At 39.9% G+C, this 21,738-nt stretch overlaps 11 protein-coding genes across 11 annotated transcripts; 4 read left to right on the forward strand and 7 right to left on the reverse strand. All coding sequences in view use genetic code 12, as the record gives it.

The window, feature by feature from the left end:
* The first annotated feature begins 1,437 nt into the window (after positions 1 to 1,437).
* Positions 1,438 to 4,025, forward strand: RJT20DRAFT_48765 (uncharacterized protein). Its single transcript, XM_064920348.1, has one exon. The coding sequence runs from the start codon at positions 1,676 to 1,678 to the stop codon at positions 3,893 to 3,895; it is 2,220 nt and encodes a 739-aa protein (XP_064773717.1). The 5' UTR covers positions 1,438 to 1,675; the 3' UTR covers positions 3,896 to 4,025.
* An 808-nt stretch (positions 4,026 to 4,833) lies between these two features.
* SNL1 (Snl1p) lies at positions 4,834 to 5,692 on the forward strand. Its single transcript, XM_064920349.1, has one exon. It carries the CDS (start codon positions 4,980 to 4,982, stop codon positions 5,598 to 5,600), a length of 621 nt encoding a protein of 206 aa, XP_064773718.1. The 5' UTR covers positions 4,834 to 4,979; the 3' UTR covers positions 5,601 to 5,692.
* On the reverse strand, positions 5,659 to 6,432 carry RJT20DRAFT_128930 (uncharacterized protein). Its single transcript, XM_064917384.1, has one exon. The coding sequence runs from the start codon at positions 6,309 to 6,311 to the stop codon at positions 5,784 to 5,786; it is 528 nt and encodes a 175-aa protein (XP_064773719.1). The 5' UTR covers positions 6,312 to 6,432; the 3' UTR covers positions 5,659 to 5,783.
* Positions 6,433 to 6,980: 548 nt separating this feature from the next.
* Positions 6,981 to 8,858, reverse strand: LKH1 (bifunctional aminopeptidase/epoxide hydrolase; the record flags this gene model as incomplete). Its single annotated transcript, XM_064921648.1, has 1 exon — positions 6,981 to 8,858. One exon carries the CDS (start codon positions 8,856 to 8,858, stop codon positions 6,981 to 6,983), a length of 1,878 nt encoding a protein of 625 aa, XP_064773720.1.
* A 1,688-nt stretch (positions 8,859 to 10,546) lies between these two features.
* RJT20DRAFT_48775 (uncharacterized protein) lies at positions 10,547 to 11,073 on the forward strand. Its single transcript, XM_064920352.1, has one exon. It carries the CDS (start codon positions 10,624 to 10,626, stop codon positions 11,032 to 11,034), a length of 411 nt encoding a protein of 136 aa, XP_064773721.1. The 5' UTR covers positions 10,547 to 10,623; the 3' UTR covers positions 11,035 to 11,073.
* Positions 11,074 to 11,496, reverse strand: RJT20DRAFT_48774 (uncharacterized protein). Its single transcript, XM_064920351.1, has one exon. It carries the CDS (start codon positions 11,369 to 11,371, stop codon positions 11,114 to 11,116), a length of 258 nt encoding a protein of 85 aa, XP_064773722.1. The 5' UTR covers positions 11,372 to 11,496; the 3' UTR covers positions 11,074 to 11,113.
* On the forward strand, positions 11,497 to 12,182 carry RJT20DRAFT_48773 (ferric reductase-like transmembrane domain-containing protein). Its single transcript, XM_064920350.1, has one exon. It carries the CDS (start codon positions 11,622 to 11,624, stop codon positions 11,988 to 11,990), a length of 369 nt encoding a protein of 122 aa, XP_064773723.1. The 5' UTR covers positions 11,497 to 11,621; the 3' UTR covers positions 11,991 to 12,182.
* A 15-nt stretch (positions 12,183 to 12,197) lies between these two features.
* Positions 12,198 to 14,260, reverse strand: DJP1 (Djp1p). The gene has a single exon (XM_064917385.1). The coding sequence runs from the start codon at positions 13,944 to 13,946 to the stop codon at positions 12,375 to 12,377; it is 1,572 nt and encodes a 523-aa protein (XP_064773724.1). The 5' UTR covers positions 13,947 to 14,260; the 3' UTR covers positions 12,198 to 12,374.
* A 743-nt stretch (positions 14,261 to 15,003) lies between these two features.
* RJT20DRAFT_128935 (mitochondrial 37S ribosomal protein uS5m) lies at positions 15,004 to 16,226 on the reverse strand. Its single transcript, XM_064917386.1, has one exon. It carries the CDS (start codon positions 16,158 to 16,160, stop codon positions 15,099 to 15,101), a length of 1,062 nt encoding a protein of 353 aa, XP_064773725.1. The 5' UTR covers positions 16,161 to 16,226; the 3' UTR covers positions 15,004 to 15,098.
* Positions 16,227 to 16,421: 195 nt separating this feature from the next.
* On the reverse strand, positions 16,422 to 18,287 carry RJT20DRAFT_48788 (glycerophosphocholine acyltransferase). The gene has a single exon (XM_064920353.1). The coding sequence runs from the start codon at positions 18,023 to 18,025 to the stop codon at positions 16,556 to 16,558; it is 1,470 nt and encodes a 489-aa protein (XP_064773726.1). The 5' UTR covers positions 18,026 to 18,287; the 3' UTR covers positions 16,422 to 16,555.
* Positions 18,288 to 19,353: 1,066 nt separating this feature from the next.
* GLY1 (Gly1p) lies at positions 19,354 to 20,996 on the reverse strand. The gene has a single exon (XM_064920354.1). The coding sequence runs from the start codon at positions 20,735 to 20,737 to the stop codon at positions 19,610 to 19,612; it is 1,128 nt and encodes a 375-aa protein (XP_064773727.1). The 5' UTR covers positions 20,738 to 20,996; the 3' UTR covers positions 19,354 to 19,609.
* Positions 20,997 to 21,738: the final 742 nt, after the last annotated feature.

Below are 21,738 nucleotides of genomic sequence, written 5' to 3' on the forward strand. Positions count from 1 at the left end.
TGTCCAAAGTAAGAGGAATTACCTACTTTGTTAGGTTATCGTGGATCTAAGGTTCTGTAATGTATATGTCCATGACCGTATTCTTCGCCCACTTTCTGAACATGGGGTATTTCAAACATTAGTAATAGGGGCGGTTCATTCGGTCTGTCACAAACCCCCTGACGTGGAGAAGCTGCATGTCGAGTTTGCGTCGTACATTGTTTTTTCGCAATAATTGGTTAAGTTCGGAATATTTATTCATGTCAGGTAGGAGTACATATTCATGTGTGTAATTATAAATCATAGAAAGACAGCGGTAGATATTGCGGATATAGCTTTCATAAGGAGTCATGTCTTTACTGAGCATCCGAAATCGGATACATAGCATCCTGTTCGGAGAAATTCAAAAAATTGTCTTTCTGTGCCTACACTAATGTGGAAGAAGGATATTTGCTCCATATGTCTTATGGTTAAGGAAGTTTTCTGGCAAGTCAGCAATGATTCCATGAAGTGGAGGTGATGTATGAAGTAGCTGCTCAATATATCACCCAGGCAACCCTTGAAAGCCCAAGATGAAGTGGCCGGAATCTTTGCGCAGCATTGTCCCTTAAATTATTGCATGAGTTAGGTACTACACTATGAAATTCGAGGGTAAATAAACTCAAACAATGAAATGCCTCCACAAGTACCTCCACTTATAGCGGTGGGTGTTTAAAAATATTTATGAATGATATGCCCGGAAAAAATTGAACTTCCAAGCAAAATAACAACCTTAGATTCTGACAAATCGGATCTTTCAAGTGTACAGCCCTATTTTTCCGAAATTTTGCGGTTATTTATTGTATTTATCGTAATCAGTATAAACAACAATAGGCAATGGAGAATAGCTACACGCCGGAACTATCAGGCACTAGGTGAGGTTATTGCATTTATTGTACCGATGCTTAATGTACAAAGGAACCACTAATTACTCCAGGTCCAGATCTTACGGCATTCTCATTAAACTTTTGTATGTGGAGGGGGTTATTCTCAAAGGCATTGCATTTAATGGCCATTTACCGTTACCACAATGTGCATAATTAACACCCCACCTCGAGAACCTCAATGTATAAATAACCTTAATGTATAAAATCAGTAGTAGTACAAGGTGCAATTGGGGAGCATCTTAACATCACGATTAGATCAATATCTATATATATTCATACTTACACATCATACCTTCATGCATATATACATTCATATATACATACATACATACATACATACATTCATATATACATACATACATACATACATACATTCATATATACATACATACATACATACATACTTTTCCCTTCTATTACCATACAATTTAAATCCTATATTCTTCAAACTCTATCCCTTCACAATAACTCCCATCACACACACACACACACACACCCTCTCTCTCTCACACACACTCTCTCTCTCACTCTCACACTCTCTCTCACCATCTATCTCACTACCATCATACAGCCCCGCCCCGCCATACCAACACTTGACACTCACAAAGATCTCGCCTGCACACACCCTAATCAATGTTGATGATTCCTAATTGAGAACGGCGATGATGAATCATTTGATTAGATGTGTTAAGTATGGTGGAAGTAACCCGTTGTCGAGGGTATATACTTGAAAAGAGCCTGAGAAAATTGCTGAGACGGCTCGTTTGAATATGACGGAATTATCGCCTTCGTCGAAGAAGGTGGACGACTTCTTATCTGGGTTGTCTCAGCTCTCACAAGACAGACTCAGAGAAGACCAGCAGCGACAGAGAGAGTTGCAAAGAAGCGTGGACGAATTGAGATTGAAACTGGGGAGCGTGTCTCCAGTAAAGCCTGCTCGCCAGGAACTCTCTCCTTTACCTCGGTCTTCTTCTCGCAATGCTTCTCCAATTCCTCTGTTGACGTTCAACAGAAGTGAATACAAGTCTAGACTAGACCAGTACGAAGAAGAAAATGCACCCAAATTGCCAAAAAGACCAGCTTATTTGGATACAGACGATAAAAACCCGCCACCTCTTCCTACTCGTAAACCAGATCTCTCTGATAGCTTTGACATAGAACTTCTTCAGCCTACAGCAAGAAAGTCAAAACCAGTCATTCCTAGCAAGCCTTCATCGAAACCATCTTCTACCATTAGCTCAGGCTTACCTGACTTCAAGAAGAAAAGCTATATTGATGAAGATGAGAACAAGGCCGAAAGCAAGTACAGGTCATTTACTCAAATTGAAGATACAATAAAGAACAAGACCAATGTGGCGAAATACGATGAAAACAAGACAACACAGAAGCCAACTCCTCCTAAACCTCGGGCTAAACCAACCAGTGCTGATAGTGAAAATGCTGTCGAATCCAAACAAGCGCCTGTTAAAAAGGATTGGCTTTCTTCGACTTTGGATAATAAAGCCACTACTAACACTACACGTACTGAGTCGAAGAAGCCAGTACCAAGGCCAAAATCCGATTGGTTGTCTTCTACTTTGGAGAATAAAGCCACTATTAACTCAACTCATACTGAATCAAAGAAGCCGATACCAAGACCTAAGTCAGATTGGTTGTCTTCGACCCTATCCAACTCGAAAACGACTATTTCCAACACCTCTTCTGCCCCAACTCCAGCATCACCTCCTAGAATAGGTAGGAAACCAAATGGGGACTGGTTGTCGTCGCTCTCTAACTCCCAAACAAACACTACGAGCATTTCAAAATCACCATCTCGTGCAACCCATTTATCCAAGTCACCTTCAAAGAACGCAAATAGTTGGCTAGATAGTGCAGTGAGCAAGAGAGAATCGCATTATAGCGAGGAAATTAGACCTTCATTTCAGATAACAAAGAAGAAGTCACCATCTCCGGTCGTAGCAGAAGAAGAAACTACTCCTGAATATCTTGAGCGTTTGGAACAAATAAAGAAGGGGGAAGGACTTACAATTAAGAAACCAATACCCAAACCACCGAAACCATCAGGATCGAAGTATACAGCGGAAGATTCAGAGTTGCTCAAGTCTACAATGGCCAAACTTTCATCCGCAAAGACTATACCACCTAAGCGAAATAAAACAGCTATAAACAAGTATACTGAGGAAGATGCCGAACTTCTTAAATCCACAATGGCCAAATTGTCTACAAACAAGGCACCACCTCCAAAGCCTTCTAAACCTTCCATTGAGAAGTATAGTCAGGAAGAGAAAGATTTACTTCAGTCAGCTTTGTCAAACTTATCTCCAAAAAAAGTGCCACCTAAACCTTCAAAGCCAGCCCTTAACAAATACGAAGCGCAGGATACGGAGTTGTTGAGATCACAGATGAGTCAACTCTCTAATAAGTCGACTCTGGTGAAGGCAAAAGAGAAGGATAGTGTGGCAGAAGGAATCTTGGCTAGAAATAGACTCAAGCCAGTTGCACCAGCTCCTTCGAGCCCTTCCAAAACCTCCACTGCACCATTTACAAAGCCAAAATCAGTAGTAGGGTCTGAAGCTACACTTTCTCCTGCAAAGCCGATCAGCTTTGAGGACAAATTGTCAGGAATTTTGAGGGCAAGTACCGCACCCCAGTTAACTAGCAAGACTCCTACACAAGTTATAAGATCCAATACTGATCCAATAGAGAAAAGAAAGGATACCGTAGGAAATGAGAAATTAGTTCACCCAAGTAAAGGCAGGACGAAAGGTCCTAAAAGAAAACTTCCTAAATCGATGCAGAAAAACAACAGAGGTGCTCCTCCTAAATCGCAGCCTAAAATTGTAATAGAGAGTGCCCCCGCTGCAGAGGAAGTCGAAAACGAAGCAATAGAGATTAAGAAAAGACCACCTCCAATTAATAAGCTCTCCAAGCCGAAGCCTGTAGAAGGATTGAAGCCAACGCGTAATTTTAGTGGAGAGATATTTATATAAGGGTGGGGGCGTTTTTTTGCATCTACTCTACTCGAGTGACGAAATGTCATTAAATATATCATTAAATACAAGAGAAGATTAAAACATTATGATATGCGTTCAGGTTTCATATTATCTTTAAAATAAAAGTATTTATGTTGCTTATGGTTTCCCTTAAACTTTTGGGTCTACAATTTCATAACAAGATATCATAAAAATACTGATTCAAGGAGAAATTAATTGAGCTATAGCAAGGTGATTATACTATTCTGTTTCCAAACATGAACTTTCACTTGTCAATCAGACTTTATACCGATACTTCCCGGTTGGTTCCACTTGTGGCCTTAGTTGCTGTCTCCTCTGCATTTTTCACTTTTTGCAATTTCATGCGTCACGCTACCAATAGACACATTGAGCAGCAGCATTATGAGCGATGAGAAAAATACTAGGAACATGGTAGCAATAGAATACCCGTACCACAGCGTAGAAAACATGATTTTATACGTCGAATTTCTCTGGATTTCTTCTTGTTATATATATATATAATAAATGACTTCTTCAGCATTGTCCAGGGGAAATCTCCACGACTGTTCGACATAATATCTAATTTGATCCCATTCCGTTGTTCTCCTCCTTGTCTCGCTGCTTGTCTCGTTGCTTGTCTCACTCCCCCATTTTTCGCAATCTTCCACAAGCGACTTCTGTTCACTCCCAACCGTGCGGCACACCAAACCCTCGCATTTTCCTTTGTCTCCTCTCACACTTCCGCCGACTTCTTTTGTCTTATGTCTTTTGTCTTTTGTCTCGTACATAACTTTGCTCCCAACGTCGCAAACTTTCGACAAAAACACAACATACAAGACAGAAAAGCATAGCAAAACGACAAAAGAAATATTTGAGTGCCTGACAAAACTGAGAATTGACAACTGGAGAATTCGTGAGCTGGAAAATAAACGCTCAACTTTTAGTTTTCGTTTGTTCTTTTGTTTGTGAGAAACTGATTAAGTGAGTAGTGAGTTTATTCTTCGTTCTTCTGTGTGTGAGTGGTCATTTATTTGTATATAATCGTGTACTAGTAATACTATTAATTATTATATCGCACATCATGGATAAGTTCGGCGCACAAATCGACCAGTGGAAGTCCCAGCTTCCTGGCCACTTGGAAAAGGCCCAGGAATACCTTGACCATGTCAAAAGCTCTGTTCCTACCAACTATGAACAGCTCCAACCTCACATCGAGTACTTCAAGTCAATCACATCAGAAGACATAATAAGCGACTTCTCCGAGTACAAGATCACCCCAATCACGGTGTCCATAACAGTGACTGCGTTGACGACCATTCTCATTGTGTCCAAGTTGCTCTCCAGTTTGAGCGGCTCCAGCAAGTCAGACAAGGGCACCAAAAAGAAGCTGAAGAAGCCAAAGAAGAAGATCTCCAAGGCTCAGAAGGCAAACAAGGACATCCAGTCAATTTTGGACTTTGTTGAGTCGGAATACGTCCCGCAAATAGACGAGTACATTGCCGAATACAAGTCGTTGAAGCCCGAAGAAGTCCAGTACAAGTACAAGTATTTTGAAGAGATGTTGTTGAAAGAATTGATGAAGTTGGACGAAGTCGACGTCAGTGGCAACGAAATCTTGAGAGACAATAGAAAGAAGGTCATAAAGTTTGTTCAAGACCACCAGAAGAGATTAGACAAGTTCAAAAAGGACAAGAAGTTCTAGGTGACAGAGACAATGTCAAAGTATTTAGATTTAGTATAGTTATTCGAATTAATATATATTGTATCAAAGTTACATGATGATTTAGCATTTCTAGTTTTACTTCACCATATATCTAACAGCTACAGAAAAGCCAATTCGTTTAAGTTATCTTTTGCAACTGCGAAACAGGATAACGTCTACCACCTAAAGAACAGTCTTGTGGCTGTCGAAGTCCTCTGGTTTGATACGAGCTCCTCCACGAACCCCAAACTCAGGGATCCCTCCGTCAGATTCAGGAGGAAAGGAATCCAAGATCAATGGTAACTTATCTCCTAACCAGAATGCACGATTTGTGTGATCTTCAACATCGTCTCCTGTCTGGGGATGTATCAACACAGACAAGTTTCCATGGTGCAATTGGAACCAACTGAGAACCTTGATGAATACCTCTGGTCTTCTGACGTCAGCTTCCCAGAACTGGGTGATGTGGGGTCCAATGACTCTATCGTCGGGCAATTTCTTCACTAAAATGGATCCATTGGCCGCTTCTTCTGGAAAATCTTTCAAGAGCTTGTCTCGCAATTGATTCGATTCGTTGTTGGACTTTGGGTTTCTAGCATAATAATAGACATGGAAGTCGTAGTATTGAACCGGATAAGTGAACGAAAGTCCGTGGACCGAGGTAGTAGCTACTGAAGGGTCTTCCTTGGGAAGATTTGTGACGTATTCCATGATATTTACCAACTTAGCTACTGTTTAGTTTAAATAATAACACTTACAATTACACTTATAGTCTACTGTACTGGGCGAGAAAGAATTACTTGCATATATATTTAAATACTGCAACATCTATCCTTCTAACGAGCCACTTACGCTATGGCATCCAGTTTCCGTCTCGAGCCACACTTGCTGCGAATTGAGATTTTGCACCATTCGGTTAGATAGAGGACAAGAATGCAAAATGCATGTATAGATCTAGTGAATTGTTAATTGGTGTGGTTTCGGATAAGAACCAACCCGTAGAGTATTAAGTGGCTTGGGAATGTTGTCGGTTGCATTTTTTATGTTGCAAATTTTAACAGTGAAAGATCTCTATGGAAGAAGTTTGTATTGCGTAGAATATATATGGTTAATAGAAAGTCATATGGTAGTATGTACGCATGCTTGGTATGTGTGTAGGGTAGTTTGAGTATCATGTGGTACGAGTATATATGTTATATGTGTATATACTTTAAATAGATGCATATGCGTTAAAAATATGTATAACGTTAGGTATCGGTATATACGTAGGACATCTCTATAAGATAGACATGTGTATAAGATAGATATGTGTATATACGTTACATATATGTATATGCTGGAATATAATATGTACAAATAGGTTCATTAGAATCAAATTCGTTACACCAAACCCAAATCCTTCTTAACCATGGTTCTGCAAATAGGATGGTACTTGTCTTCAAACCTCTTGAACGTAGCAATGGCGAAATCGGTGCTAACACCGGTTTTTAACAATTTGTAGCCCGGTCTGACAAACTTCATACGACCTACAGATCCCAACCAATTAGCGAAAGAGGTCACCACTTCATCATTACTTTGGTAGTTACCATACTTAATCAACAATTCATTCCAACGAGAAAGGTATTCACCGTTGTTACTGGCACCGTATTTAGGATAGACAGATGGTAATTTTCTGATTAAGTCGCTGGAAACATTAATATCTTTCAACTTCTCTGTTAACGTCTCAATGAAGAGCATTTCTTGTTCTCCCTCAAAAGAGTCAACATCAGCCTCGGAGAATTTGATATCCTGTTCGCCTGATTTCACGAAGTCTACCCATTTATCCACGTAGCTGTAGACTTGGTCAGCCAAGGTTGTATCAAAGTTAGGGTATTCTGGTAAACCTGGTTGGAACAACCAAGTGTCCAAGTCAATCTTGTCCAAGATGTCAGCCTTGCCCAAAGGAGTGTAGAAATCGTATAATGCTTCAATAAATTGAGCGCTGTCAAGAGATTGGTAACGGAATTTCTTAAAGTAGTACTTAATGAATGGATCGAAAACTTCAACACCACCCAATCTAGTCTCGATGTGGAATAAGAAATTGAACCCCTTTTCATATGGAATTCTGGAAAAGGCATCATCGGGGTCAGCATTTTCCAAGTCCCAAACCAATGAAGTGAATCTAGGCTCTAAAGAATTGACAGACTCAACTAATGCGTTCCAACCAATAATGGCGTTGAAGTGTCTGACTTGTTCGCCGTGTTCTTCTGGGTTTGCCAATCCTTCTTCCTTGGCACCAGCTGCAGCAATTGCGCCTACAATACGTCTTTCCAAATACACAGTCCAACCTTCGTTAAGCCAGAAATGCTCCCAAGAACAATTGGTGACTAAATTTCCAGACCACGAATGAGCAAGCTCATGGGCCATGACCTTGACTTGGGTTCTATCCTTGCTGATCAAGGTTGGCGTAAGCTGAGTCATGTTAGGGATTTCCATACCACCATATGGGAAACTGGATGGAAGAACCAATGAATCGAATCTCGACCATTCATACTCAAATACAAGCTTTTCGGCGATTTGAATAAAGTTTTCCATGTCTTTCTCAAACTCCCATTGACATGCCTCCAAGTTTGGCAATTCCGAGTATACATCGGATCTTGGTCCGATGGGGGCCTTATGGAGGTTACCAGAAGTGATAGAAACCAAGTAGGAGGGAATAGGAATTGGTTGGTCAAAGTAATAAGTGTCCTTCTCGGAGCTTGGCTGCGGTCTTCCGGACATAGTACAAACCAGAGGGGACTTGGCAGTGAACTTATATGGCGACTTGACTCCTGGAGTGTCAAAACATGGAAACATACTACGAGCATGAATGGCTTGACATTGAGAGAAAACATATGGACCGGTGTCACCCTGAATAAATTGAATAGCCGTACACTTGTCGGTGGTACTGAATTCAATGGCTACTTCGACATCATCTTTTGTGTCTAAAGGAATGCTTAATGGAGATCCGAAAACAGGTATCACTGGTTTGAGATCAAAAGCTACCTTAGATCCATTGACTGTAACCGAGGCAATATCCAAGTAAGAGGTGTCTAGGACGAGTTCTGAAGTTCCTGTAAGATTCTTCAATTGGTAGATCACCTTACCATTAAGCTTCTTCTCAGTGAACGACACCCCGATAGTTAAGTCGGTATGAACCACCTTGAAATGCGAGTAGTTGGAATTTGTGCATGGGTCCAACGGGTGGGACCTACTTCTGATTGCCTCGATCTTTGACATTTTTCCTTATAGTCAATGCCAACAGTATCTGCCTGGACTTAAGACCATAGTCAACAATTAATGGATGCGATTTGACTGAGAAAGGTCATTCTAAAAAGAGTGGTTGGTAGCGCCATGAATTAAAAAAATTGGGCTAACATTTAGTTGTAATATGTGCAGTTAAGTAAAGAGAGGGAACGGGTTTGATACTCAGAGCTGGTTACTCTAGGTTCTCATCGTATAACCTCAGGGGAATGGAAATGAGTACGAAGTTAAGAAACAGCAGAAGGGAGGTGGATATTCAAAATTTAGCAAAACATAGGGAAAATGCTACTATATGGAGATTCTGCTTCCAAGGAAACTCGCCAAAGTAGTACATAGCAGTCCGGAGTTCGGCCTCGGTACGGCGGCATAGAAGTTGCGGACAGTATATGAAACATATATAAAATAAGCCTTCGGGTGACACCTGGTGTGGTTGAGTTGCACCCGTGAATTCAATGGCTCTTATTCTAATACGAATAACTTACTTTAAAAACTCTGATGGCGGACAGTTACGCAAGCTAACAATTTCAATCGGATAATTTGCTAGAAATATAGTTGCTCTAAACTAATTAGACAATGGTGATAGATCTTTTTATAGACTTGAAATACGTACTTAATGTTTCTCAGGATGAGTTTGAGCCATTCTCTTACAAAACTTTAGGAGATATTTTCAATAGAATGCCCTCAATTTGGTGCTCTACATGACAGCAAATTTTTATTCGTATTTAAAAATTGAGCCACGAATTTACGCAAATGAAGACAAGAAAAAAATGGCTTTCGATGTCCCGATCTCCTTCTTCTCCATAGATGATTGTTGCGGAGAAGCCCATCGAAGCAATGTTAAAGAATAGAGCCAATTTAACCAATGTCGTAGATTTTAATTACGCATGGTTTCCCGATTGTAGAGGTGCGGGACATTTTTTATCTGATTGGATCAATTTCCAAGCCAGCTGTATTTTTTTCCTATTGTTAGGTACAAATCGGCCAATTTCTTGCTGATTGTAGTACTGTAGTCTCTCCTTGGACGTAGTTTTCAGCTCCTTTGAAAAAAGAGGGGTAAGTAGTCTCCTGCACGAAAGGTAGCCAACTTGCCAAGCTGTTGTTGTTAGATTACGTAACTTTGATAGATTTTCTTTTAACAAATCCTGGGCAAGCGGTATGAATTTATGCTTAGCAGCATCCAGTATCAAAATAAGGGGAGCAGAAATACGCTTTCAAACGCAATTAAAATAGTGAGGCTAAGTTCATTTCTAAAAAAATAAAACCTTACCGTATTTTTAATTCCGCCTTTCTACCTAGTAAATCCGAATTAAGATTAGTTCTACTTGGTATTTCGGTTGTGAAATTGATTACTGCAACTTTTCAACTGTCTTTCTAAAACAGCTGCAGCGCAATTAGCATAGATGCATCAATTGCTAGTTTCCATTCACATCGGGTAAAGGTACTTGGTACCAAGGAGTTAAACAGGCATCGGGCAGTTATTTCGAGCGGAGTGATTAAGTTTGACCAATAATATGCTTTCCTAAGGTGGTTTTCTAAAACAATTATGATGAATTCTGTGTCGTAAAAAGTAATATTTTTAGTAGATACACTTTCAGAAAACAGAAAAATAGGCTAGCAAAAGGGTGGTCCACAATGACAATTTTTGTATGTATATAAAGGGAAGAATTAAAAAAAGTTCATTTAGAAGCTATGTAAGACTTCTCTAATTGATATTGTGTGATCTCATTGAAACAGAAGACAAATGAAATATTGGATATCTATCTTGAGCTTAGTTGCCTTTGTAAGTGCAGCTGGTGCAACATACACTCACTATGGTAGTGTGCAAAAAGCATTGCAATCCTGTGGCTTCCAATTAAGTCGTACTGCAACTTGGTGTAAAGAAGGTTTATCATATGATGCTCTTTGTTGGTGCTCGGATCCCAACGGTCTCGCTACTTTCACTGGTTGTCTAAGCTATAATCACAGAAACAGCTCTCATATGCTTGATAAAGTTATTGACTATTGTGCGATAAATGCAAATGTGACACTCACTCAAAATATATTAACTGCTGCGTATGACAATTATACAAGATTTGCTGTTCCAGCATCAGAAATAGATGGATTCAATGCTACCATACCAATTCATGTTCCAATCAAGTTGAATGACACCTAACACATTTATTTATGTTGTCATATAACCCATACTTTGACAACTATGATAACTCTCTTTACTACAGTTCTGGTATACTTCGTTATTGATTGCTCGTCTTACTTTTTGCGGCAATTGCCAACTGGACTAGAATCCCTTTCCCAGGATTAGTGAAAAAATTCAATAGCAAACCTGTTATTCTCTTCAGAAAGTACATTTCCACTCCTGCAACAATCAAGAGGAAGAAAACAAGAGAACAAAGCTTCCTCAAATATTTCAGTTTCTTGATTCCAAGAAGACTCGAGTCCCTCATTATTTTTTTATTTGTTTGTCTTACAATTGGAGTTAGTGCTTGCGACATATATTATGTTGAAGGTGATCCCGCTTTTAGGTCAAGATTCGAAGCATTGAATCGTTATGTTGCCGACAGAACTGGAATTATTGCAACCATTATCATGCCTTTGTTGATCCTATCGCAACAATTTTTTGCAATGGATCACTGGTGTAAATTTTGCAACCTTTTTGTTATATCATAGATGGATTGCAAGAGTTGATTTCATTTTAGCTCTCATTCACACCCTCTGCTGGGCTCGATCTTTCTTGCAAAAGTCATGGCAGAAACCTATTTGATCTGGGGTACGATCGCAACTGTTGGTGGATTTATTTTGTGTGTTCACAGTTTCTTATACCTTAGAAGATTTGCTATGGCACCTAAACGTGGTGCCTCAGACAACTCCATTGAAGTCGAAAGTAAAGAGAAGGAAGGAGTCGTTAAATACAACTCTCTTGAGAGCAGTGAAGAGTTATCTTCTGAAGATAAGACTGACTACTCTATTGAAAAGAAGAATAGCCTCATAAAAACTATTAAAAGAGAATTGAGTCATATTACATTTGTCGAAGGGAGACCCTCAGTGGAAGCTCTTGTCAAGGCTGAAATTGAAGAATCTTCAGGCTCTGTAGCGTTCGTTACTTTGCGGTAATCCGGACATGGTTGACGACGTTTGCTACTCAGTTGTTGAGAATATTGACAACCCTGAAGGCAAGAGAATCGATTTCTTCGAGCAATTGCAAGTGTGGGCTTAATATTCCTTGTTGGGTCCTCATCTAATTATTTTTCTTCAAAGCAATAATCTTTTCGTAGTTATTATTATACCTAATATTTATAGTTACTTTTTTAAAAAATCTGAAACCTAGCAACCCTTTTTTGTGTAGTCCTCGTATAGACGAGTATCATAAAAGATAGATAAGAATTAACTTTGTTGAAATTAAGTTCACAACGAGTAATATTGAATATAACTTTATTCTTAAACTATAATTGTGCTATTAAGTCTGCTATTAGGGTATTGTATCATTATCAACCATGTTTATATGCCAGCGGCAGCTGTGGCTGCTTCATCCTCACCAGTCTCAGTAGGCTCCTTCTTTTTCTTCTCTCTCTTCTTGCTTGCTTCAGCAACTAACTCTTCAAAAACTCTGGCCTCCTCGTCTTCATCTTCCGTTCTCGTCACTGCGGAAAAAACATCACCAATGAAACGCATAGCTTTGGCTCTATCTACTCTTTTTTGCAATGGAACTTCTTCATCTCCGAGTATATGGTCACAAACTCCACGAACGGTACCTTGAATTTCAAACTTGGATCCCGACCAAGCAGCTGCCAAAACTTTACCTAACAAGTATTTTTCCATTTCGGCTAATTCTTCAGGGGTATGCTTCTCTGGGATAACCTCTGCTTTCTCTTTCTCTTTGGTGTCCTTTGCTACAGCATCCTTTACCACAGTATTGTCTCCCTTGATTTCTTGTCCTAGTGAGGCTGAGTCTTTGCTGATATTATCTTGTTGTTCTTTACGGATTGCTTCAATCTTCTCTTCAAGTTTACTAACTTCTATTTCAGCTTCTTGACGCTTTCTTTCATCTTCTTGCGCTTCTTTCTGTGCATGATACTCATTGTCTTGTTGCATTTTGGAGTATTCTTCCATTGTCCTTTGGGCATCAAGAGCCGAAGATACTGTCTTAAAAGTGTCTTTAACGACTCCACCTTTCTCTTTCACGGAAGTCCAGAAGCCACCCCATCCAAAGAAAGTTTGATTTTTCAAAAAGATTTTCAGTTTCGTTTTGTAGATAGATCCTAGTGTATGCAATATTTCTAGTCCGAAACTTTCCATTTTCAATGACTCCGCTTCATACTTTATTTTTGCCTTAAAGGACTCTACAACATCTTCTTTCATGTCAGTTTCTGTGAACAAAGACAATTTGTCTATAAGCTTCTTGGACAACTCCAATCTCATTTCAATCTTTTTCAATCTGCACTCTTCTTCAAACTTTGCCAACTCCTCTTTACGCTTCAAGTCCTCCTTTTCCTTCTCCGTGAGCTGTTTCTCACCGGGTTGGGCATTGTCTGAATGTTCAGTATGCAGAAGTAAAAGAGTCTTTCCGTCTTGTATTCTTGAAGCCAGCGTCACTTCCTCTGGGTGTGAAACTGAACTAGTCCCAGTAGCGACGTTAGATGTTTCGGTACTAGCTTCCTTTTCTGATCCTTTGCTCTCATCTTTCTTTTCTTCCTTTTTATTATCATCGTCCGTGTATCCTGACAATTCAGCTGATTTGGATAATTCCTGAAGCAATGACAATTCTCCAATCCAGTCCTTGAATGCTTCACCACCGAAGATCATTGAGAAGAACTCAGTTGGGTCTTCGAACCCTTCTGTGGGGATCGACTCTTGTTTACCAAATTTGTCATATTTAGCCCTTAATTTGTCGTCACTTAAGACCTGGTAAGCCTCTCCGACCTCTTGGAACTTAGCGGCGGCTTGAGGGTCATCGGGGTTCTTATCTGGGTGCAATCTGATAGCCGCTTTACGGTATGCCTTCTTGATTTCCAAGGAGGTGGCGGTTGATTCCACACTCAAAAGATCGTAGTATGTTGTGTCCACAACCATTGCTTCTAATTAGATCCTCAAATGAAAGAAACAAACTATACGTTCTAGGTGGTGTAGTAATTTAGCTATTTTAACAAGAGCTCTTGGTTACTCTTTGTAGATATTGATAGCGACGAGTATGGAAGGCCAAACTTTCTAAATTGCGTCACGTCTATAAATCCTTCGCGGCGACTTTCAGGGAGTTTGACGGTGCTATAATGTGCCAATGTCTTTGGAACGAGACAAATTGAACGTTAGCAATGTTATACTCTTGCGTTGTAAAACTATATGACTTTTGATACTAAACGGCTTTAATCTGTGGCAAAGAGGATGGGTTGATGATGCGCACGACCTTTTTTCTGGTGATGCGTGTGAGAATAAGCGAGGAGGGGAGAATGCTAGTGGGACAATAGGTAGGGAGATAGTGATAAATAAATTTGGAAGTTAGTGAGAAGTGAGAAGTGAGAAGAGATTAGTGAGGAGCAATCTAGTGAGAAAAGATTTACTGCGAATAGATTTACTGCGGAGAGATCTAGTAAGAATATCACAAGAATGTTCGATTTAGGGAGAAAACAGATAGAGTTCAGTAGATGTAAAATATAAGTTAAAGAGAATGTATCTTGTGAGACTATGGGAATTTCCCTTGTGGGATAAGAGGAGTGAATTGGATTCAAGATTGGATGAAATTGAACTATTTTTAGTATATATATATATGTATATATATATATGTTCTTAATAGTCCAAAGCCATGAACTTACCTAGAGTAGTGAAATTGGGATTATACAAATCTTTGGAGTTTAGCGAGGAAAAAAGCTCCTCCAACAGTGGAAGTGATGAAATTTGATGTAGACAAGGTTCCTTTATCTCGTATTTTCTGAGACGATTGCTTTTCTTCTTTATAAATTATAATAAAATGTGAAATAAATCAACCTTGCCCATTAAGCTCTTTCCACTGATATCTACAAAATAGATCGTCCTAGGCTTAAATCTCACGCCGTCGTTTGTTACACTTAAACGAAGCAAATATCGACCATAAAGTAACCTTACTACTGCCCCCACTGCTTAACTAAGATAAACTATCCTATTACTTAATATGTACTATTATAGTGTGCGTCTATGTACAGGTTTATACAGTATATAGTGTCTTGTTCTCTCCACTTGAACTATTCATTATCAATGGGAGTAATAAACCTTTCTCAAGTCTACAATCTTCTTTCCTCTGCTGGCAGCCAAGTCCTCAATAGATCTCTGTTTCGTCAAAGCCTCCACGAAACCTTGACATACTAACAATGGGTTTCTTGACTTGTACACTTTACCTCTCAAATCTTTGATACCGGCAGCTTGGCAGATCTCGAAAATGTTTCTGTTGACTCTTAAACCGAAACCGGCTGGAGCAGATCTCATAAACAATTTAACAGCATGGTACTTGTACTCGAAGTCACCAAGAATTGTTCTGTCTTCGTATCTTGGAATTGGGGTCAAGTTCTTAACAGCGTTCCAGTGTGCCTTCACAGCAGCGGTTCTGATACCATCTCTGGACTTTCCAATACCTAAACCGATGGTACCGTTTCTGTCACCAACTACAGTCAAAACGAAGAAGTTAGGAATGTTACCCTTCGAGGTTTTCAACGAAACTCTCTTCATAATGATAGGACGAACATACAATCCTCTGATGTAGGCAGCGTCCAAACCGGTCAACTTGGCCAATTCGTCTGCGATTTTTCTAGTAGAGGTAGCAGAAGCTTCCTTTCTCTTTAAGGTATTTTCGTCCTTGAAACGCAACTTCAAATCGGTTCTATCTGGGCCCTGAATATCTGGGATCTTGGGGTAAGGTGTACGACCAACTCCTTGATTAGGGTATAAGATTGGTTCTTGCAGTATAGGGTCTATTCTTGAGTAATCTGATAATTTATCTGTAGGTGCCACCTTAGAGTTGGCACGGAATCCTCTTTTCTTCAACTCCAACACATCCTTTGGGTCAATCAACGACTCGGAGATCTGAATACTTTGCAAAAGCTCAGGTGTATAATACTTCTTTAAGAAGTCCAAATGCTTTGTGACTTTAGAGTTGGTGCCGTCGTTGGCATTAATGCTATTATTGGTGGAGGTTTTGTCCGTAGCCTTGTCAGACTTGGATATGCTTGGTTTACTCTGTTCATAGAGTCTGGCGCTGGTATTCAAACACCGTTTTATTATATTAGACCCAACCAAGGGCTGGAATGAGCTCTTCAACATGACAACCTTAGTTCGTAACGTCCTGGGTACTGAAGCTACTATAATTGGTCACAGCTGAGTTCAAATGTCTACCTTATACTAGTCGTATGCTACGATCTTTGATAGATTTTTCACAATTTTTCATGTTGGAAAAAGTCGTGCGATCTCCGAAAGAAGAATATACCGTCATGTATCACGTGATCAAAATTGATTGCAAATTTATTTACTCCATAGGTTGCAACTATATTTGTTTATTTAGGCTACATGGTTTATGATTATTATACTCTTAAGTATGTATATAGATATATTCATAAATACATAAAGCTGGTGATCCACACCAGCAGCACTCCAAAATCAAACAATAAATACAAGATGAACAACACTACTCCAGCGTATTATGTTAAGACACTGTCAGTCTACTTCTCAACAGTGATAGTGACCTCTTCTTTAACATCTCCCAAGGGCTTAACGTCATCAGGCATATTCTGCGGTTGGTTCACAGGCGAAAATTGCAACTTTTCATTTTCTTGTTGCAAATTCTTGATCTCCAGACGGAGCTTCTCTACCTCTTTCTCTAAACGCTTGCCAAACACATCTATATAGTATGTGGCACCGTTGTAACTAGCCCAGATGAAAATAAATGTCACAAACGCACCACATGCGTGTTTGTACTTGAACCAAATGGGGCAGAAGACCATAGTCAATAATTGGTAACCAAATTGGATCATTGTAAAAGCTAGCGTCTGCATCCAAGTGTATGGAAGAGAATTGACAAACTTACCTAAGACTGTCTTTCTGTTTCTCTTCTTCAAGTAAGTGAAAGAAGTCACCTTACCCTTTTCGATTTGCTCCTTCTTTCTGATTGTGATAAAGTAGTGATAGGACACTTGCCACAAAGTGTAATAGATAGATGTCCATATGATACCATTGATGAAGTTCCACTTGTCTATCGATGCAACAGCAGGATAACGGATCTTTATGTGGTCTGGGTCCATTTCGTGAACTAACACAAACATGGTGACTGGTGGCATAACATGAATAAAGGAACTTGTTGTCTTCTCTATAGAGTGAAGAACAAGAGAATTACGCCATGTAATGACAGCGAAAGACAAGGTGCCTAAAGATAAGGAGAAAACCGAAACAAAAAGAGTGGGAGATGCCGGAAAGACCCAAATGAAAAGCATCAATAAAATATTAACATAGTAACACAAATCAGCCAAATAGTATTGGAAAGACTGTTTAAAGTAGGTGTAAAAACGAATGGGCATCAACACTGCAAACAAGACGGTGTGAAAATGGGGGAAATAAGTTGGGTATTTTCCTATGACGAAACCGGCACAAGCAATCAAGAACACCGCGACAGCATAAAAGAGCTTCTCGGTGGATGAACTCTGGAGGTTTTTATGGATTCTTTGATCGAATTTTTGAATTCTCTGATTGAAAGCCTCTTGAAGTCTAATAAATTCTTTGCTTCTCTGTTTAGGGTTATAGATATTAAACTTTTCCTTGGTTCTTACTCTCATTTTGTTGAATTTCTTCTTGGTAGAATCACTCACTGTGTCCAAATTGAGTCCGAAGTCGAAATCATTGGCAAAGAGTAATTTTGACAAGTCGATGAACGACACCGAGTTAGCGGAATCGCTTCTCTTCAACCCTGGCGCGCCGTGGAATGACGACGAAGACGACAAGTATCCGTTGTCGTAATCATCATCGTCCAGAATAGCGGAGCCATTGGAGCCATTGGAGCCATTGGAGCCATTTGAGTCGGATCTGGCGGTTTTGGTAGACGCTGCGTTGGAGGTTGTGTGCACAAATACGGATTCGGTGGCTCCGTTTGGATAGTTGGATTGAGGGCCTAGCACAGGCGAGTCGCTATCTGTAAACATTCCTGATAGCGGCGGCTCGTTCCCGTTAGAAGAGTATAGGACTTATTAGTTTCTATTTTCTTCAGCGGCAAATTTAATGAGGCCTGACCTATTGTCTAAAGAAGACACCGAAAAGACAGAGCCGTGAGATGCTTGTGGATCACCTTTTTTTTAGTTGTGTTGCCAAATAACGAAATGGCGCTAAGTAAAAAAAAGAATGTGAGGTGGAACTAACACACGTGACTGGGGTAACTACTCTTATCTATAGTGACGGGTAGGAGTTGTGAGTAATAATGAGTAATGGAGAGAGTTTTACTTGATGGAGGTAAGAAGAGTCTTGAGGGTAGTGTGAGAATCTAGTAGTTGTTAGTGCGAAGTAAGTAAATGTTTTATGGTGGCACTATGTAGGAGTTATAGTCGGGAGCAGTTGTAGTGGGGACGAGTTGTAGTGGGGAGAAGTTGTAATGGGGGGGAGGAGGGAGTTGTGAACTATGGGAGTTGTGAACTATGGGAGTTGTGAACTATGGGAGAATATATACTGAGGAATGAGATATGGAATATATCCTGAGCAAATGAGATATGTAATATATAGTAGTGAGGTGATCTTTTTTGTAGTAGTATATATTTCTCTAGGACTAGTAGAATTCGATTCCAAAGAAACGGGGTATATAAGGGATATGGACTATATTTATATAAATTACACACAAGTTATATAGTTATGAGATTTATGAAAAGAAAAGAAAAGAAAAGGAAAAACGAGTGATTTATATTAATAATTTACATTTACCCTTGTCGTCAATCGTGAACGTTCTCTATCTCACCTCTATCATTCCATGTATGGAATTATGTCTACTTCTGGTGACCATTGTTTTTGGCGTTGTTATCGAGATTCGCAGTCGATGATGCGAACACCACGTGTAAAGGGTGTGGACTGTCAATGCAGTATAGTGTAGTAAGATGCCAGGTGGTAACAGAGGAAGAGTCCGTGGGGTGGATGACGTGTGGGTGGACTAGTTGAGGGACAGCAGTTGGTAGGGTGGTGGTTCAGTGCAGTAGTCTTGGTGGCCGTCGTCATGAGTAAGCTTGGTGGCATAATTGACGGCTCTTAGCGAGATCTAGTCATAATATGGGTGCAATACTGATTCCCATGAGTTACCATTTTAGGTAGTTGGATCAGCACTTTTAAGTCAGCCGTCTGGTAAGTGCGACAGAAATCACCTCATACGAGAACGTATAGCATTACCGCTTTGACATAGGTGGCAGTAACCAATTTAGCGACGTGCTTACACGTATTTGACTTACATGTCAATCGTTATTCGTGACAAATTTTGCAAGCCTAATCATATCGGGTAATATATGTACCAATAGTGTATTAGGACTAAAGCTGGGAAATGGCTTCAACCAAAGTGCCGCAAGGATCAAGGCTACTTCGTGTTGCAATCTCTTAAACCCCATATACTCTAACAAGTCCTACGTCTTCAACTCTCGAATGCTTAACTATTAATTATGTATTATTGTAATATTTATTCTGAAAAGGATCTATTACGAATGGTACTTGCTGTACCGTTGGTTAATATTATTCTATTACTTATGCCGGTTCGTTAATCATACTGTTCCTTTGATGGAGTCGTAGTTGTACATCTTCTTGTTATTTTTGATGTCATATTCATGTGGGTGTGCTTGGTTGTACTGGTAACACTCCAAAATGCACTTTTTAACGTTGTCAACGCTTCTTTGACTCAATTGGAAGTGGAAAGCAATTCTTCCTCCCATCAACTTAATGTTGTATTTGGTTCTTCCTAACTCAATTAAGTATTTATCATCCATCTTATTAGCCTTCAAGTCAAGGAAAACAAAACTAGTATCCACAGGGCTCTCCAAAATTATGCCATGCTCGGCACAGAAGTCACCAACCTGTTTAGCATATTCGTGGGACTTGGCCAACTTTGAGAAGTTCTGGTCAATGGCATGAATGGCCATTGAGGTAACGATACCAGCTTGCCTTATACCACCACCGCATTGCTTCTTAAAGTGGTTGGCCTTTTCAATGAACTTCTTTTCTCCTACAAGAATGGATCCGATAGGGGCTCCAAGAGACTTAGACAAACATAATGAAACGCTGTCAAAGTATGAGCAGTACTCCTTGATAGAAATTCCAGTTGCAACTGAGGCATTCCATAATCTTGCACCATCTAAGTGCAATCTGATGTCGTTGGCCTTACAGAATGCAGAAATCTTCTTGATTTCTTCAATGGGCATAATTATACCATGCAAAGTGTTCTCCAATGAAATTACTTTGGTTGGAGCGGCGTGAATGTCACCATCGTCAAGTGTGACATTGGCGATCACTTCTTCATAGGTTAAGTAGTTACCGTTAGCTGGAGCAACTGGGTGGACCATGGCTTGAGACAACATAGCCAAACCAGCGGCTTCATGTAAAAATACGTGGGCACGGTGGTCACATAAAACACTATAGGGTGGTTGAACTAAGTTGGCTCTTAAACCAACTTGGTTGGACATGGTACCACTGACACAGAAAAGAGCAGCTGGCTTGCCAGTGATTTGTACCATTTTGTCTTCTAAGGACAACGTTACTTCATCCTCCTTGTAAACCGAGTCTCCGTAAGTGCTAGTCAATAAGCTGGCTTCTATCATGGCACGAGTTGGCACCGTGAAGGTGTCACTTCTGAACTCATTGAAGGTTGAGAAGGTTTCTTCGTCATCGATGGTCATTGCGAAAGTGGAACCTTTACTGTGCTGAAGGGAATGCAAAAATGAACAAAGCTCAAAGAGTAATTAGAAAAAGTTATCAAAAAGATAATATCAACAAGATGCCACGTAAAGGGCCTCTAATCAGTAGATTTCAAATATACTGTCTTTTGACTATATATATATAGAAAGTTGCTATGTCAGCGATAATGACTAACATCTGCAAAAAGAAACGTATAGGAAATATGCTCACTGCAAAACAGGCTACAAACTCCAAACCCCCTACGAGAAATCCCGACTACTGCCCTATAATGCACATGTCTCTCTCCTAAGCGGCGTAAGCCTCCATAACTGGAAACCCTCCAACAATTATTAACGTCTAATATGCCCTATAGTTGCCCCCCTCCTCCAAGAGAATTTTCACCTCATCTCGTTTCGCAGCTCCTGACATGCTAGTTGTTCCGTTCCGAGAGGGTTTATAGGCAATATGCCGCAAGTGGTTGAGAATTGCCGTTTACATCTTCTAGGCTGTGTACCGGAACCTTAACTGTTTAGCTTAGAACCATAACGGTTATTAGTGTACAGGAGAAGATGGAGGGGAGAGATATCGGTTGTAGGAGGGATGATGGAGACAGGAAGAGGAGCAATTGGGGGACGACTCAAAGAGGTGTTTGGAAGCGAGATGTAACAGAGGGGAAAAGAAACTATGGAGGTATACCGAGAAGTTATGATCATTAAATGGAGAGTCCGGGAGATTGACAGTCTGGGGAGTGGGTGTTTATGTGTGAGTTTGTACGTAATGTGTTTTATATGAGTGGGAGTGTGAGTCTGGAGACTACGTAAGTAAAAATATAGAAAACTGGCAAAAATAGTTAAAATTATCAGTACATAGAAAATGATGGACTTTACATCTACCCAATCAACAGCCATCCAAGCAACTTCCCTCCGTGTATTTTTTTTTCTCCTTTTGTCTACCATATAATTACTAAACACCACAGTCTCCTTTCGCTATTTTTTAGTCGAAA

The sequence above is a fragment of the Scheffersomyces xylosifermentans genome (assembly GCF_036884685.1).
Source record: "Scheffersomyces xylosifermentans strain CBS 12540 chromosome Unknown RJT20scaffold_5, whole genome shotgun sequence".
NCBI classification, from domain to species: Eukaryota; Fungi; Ascomycota; class Pichiomycetes; order Serinales; family Debaryomycetaceae; genus Scheffersomyces; species Scheffersomyces xylosifermentans.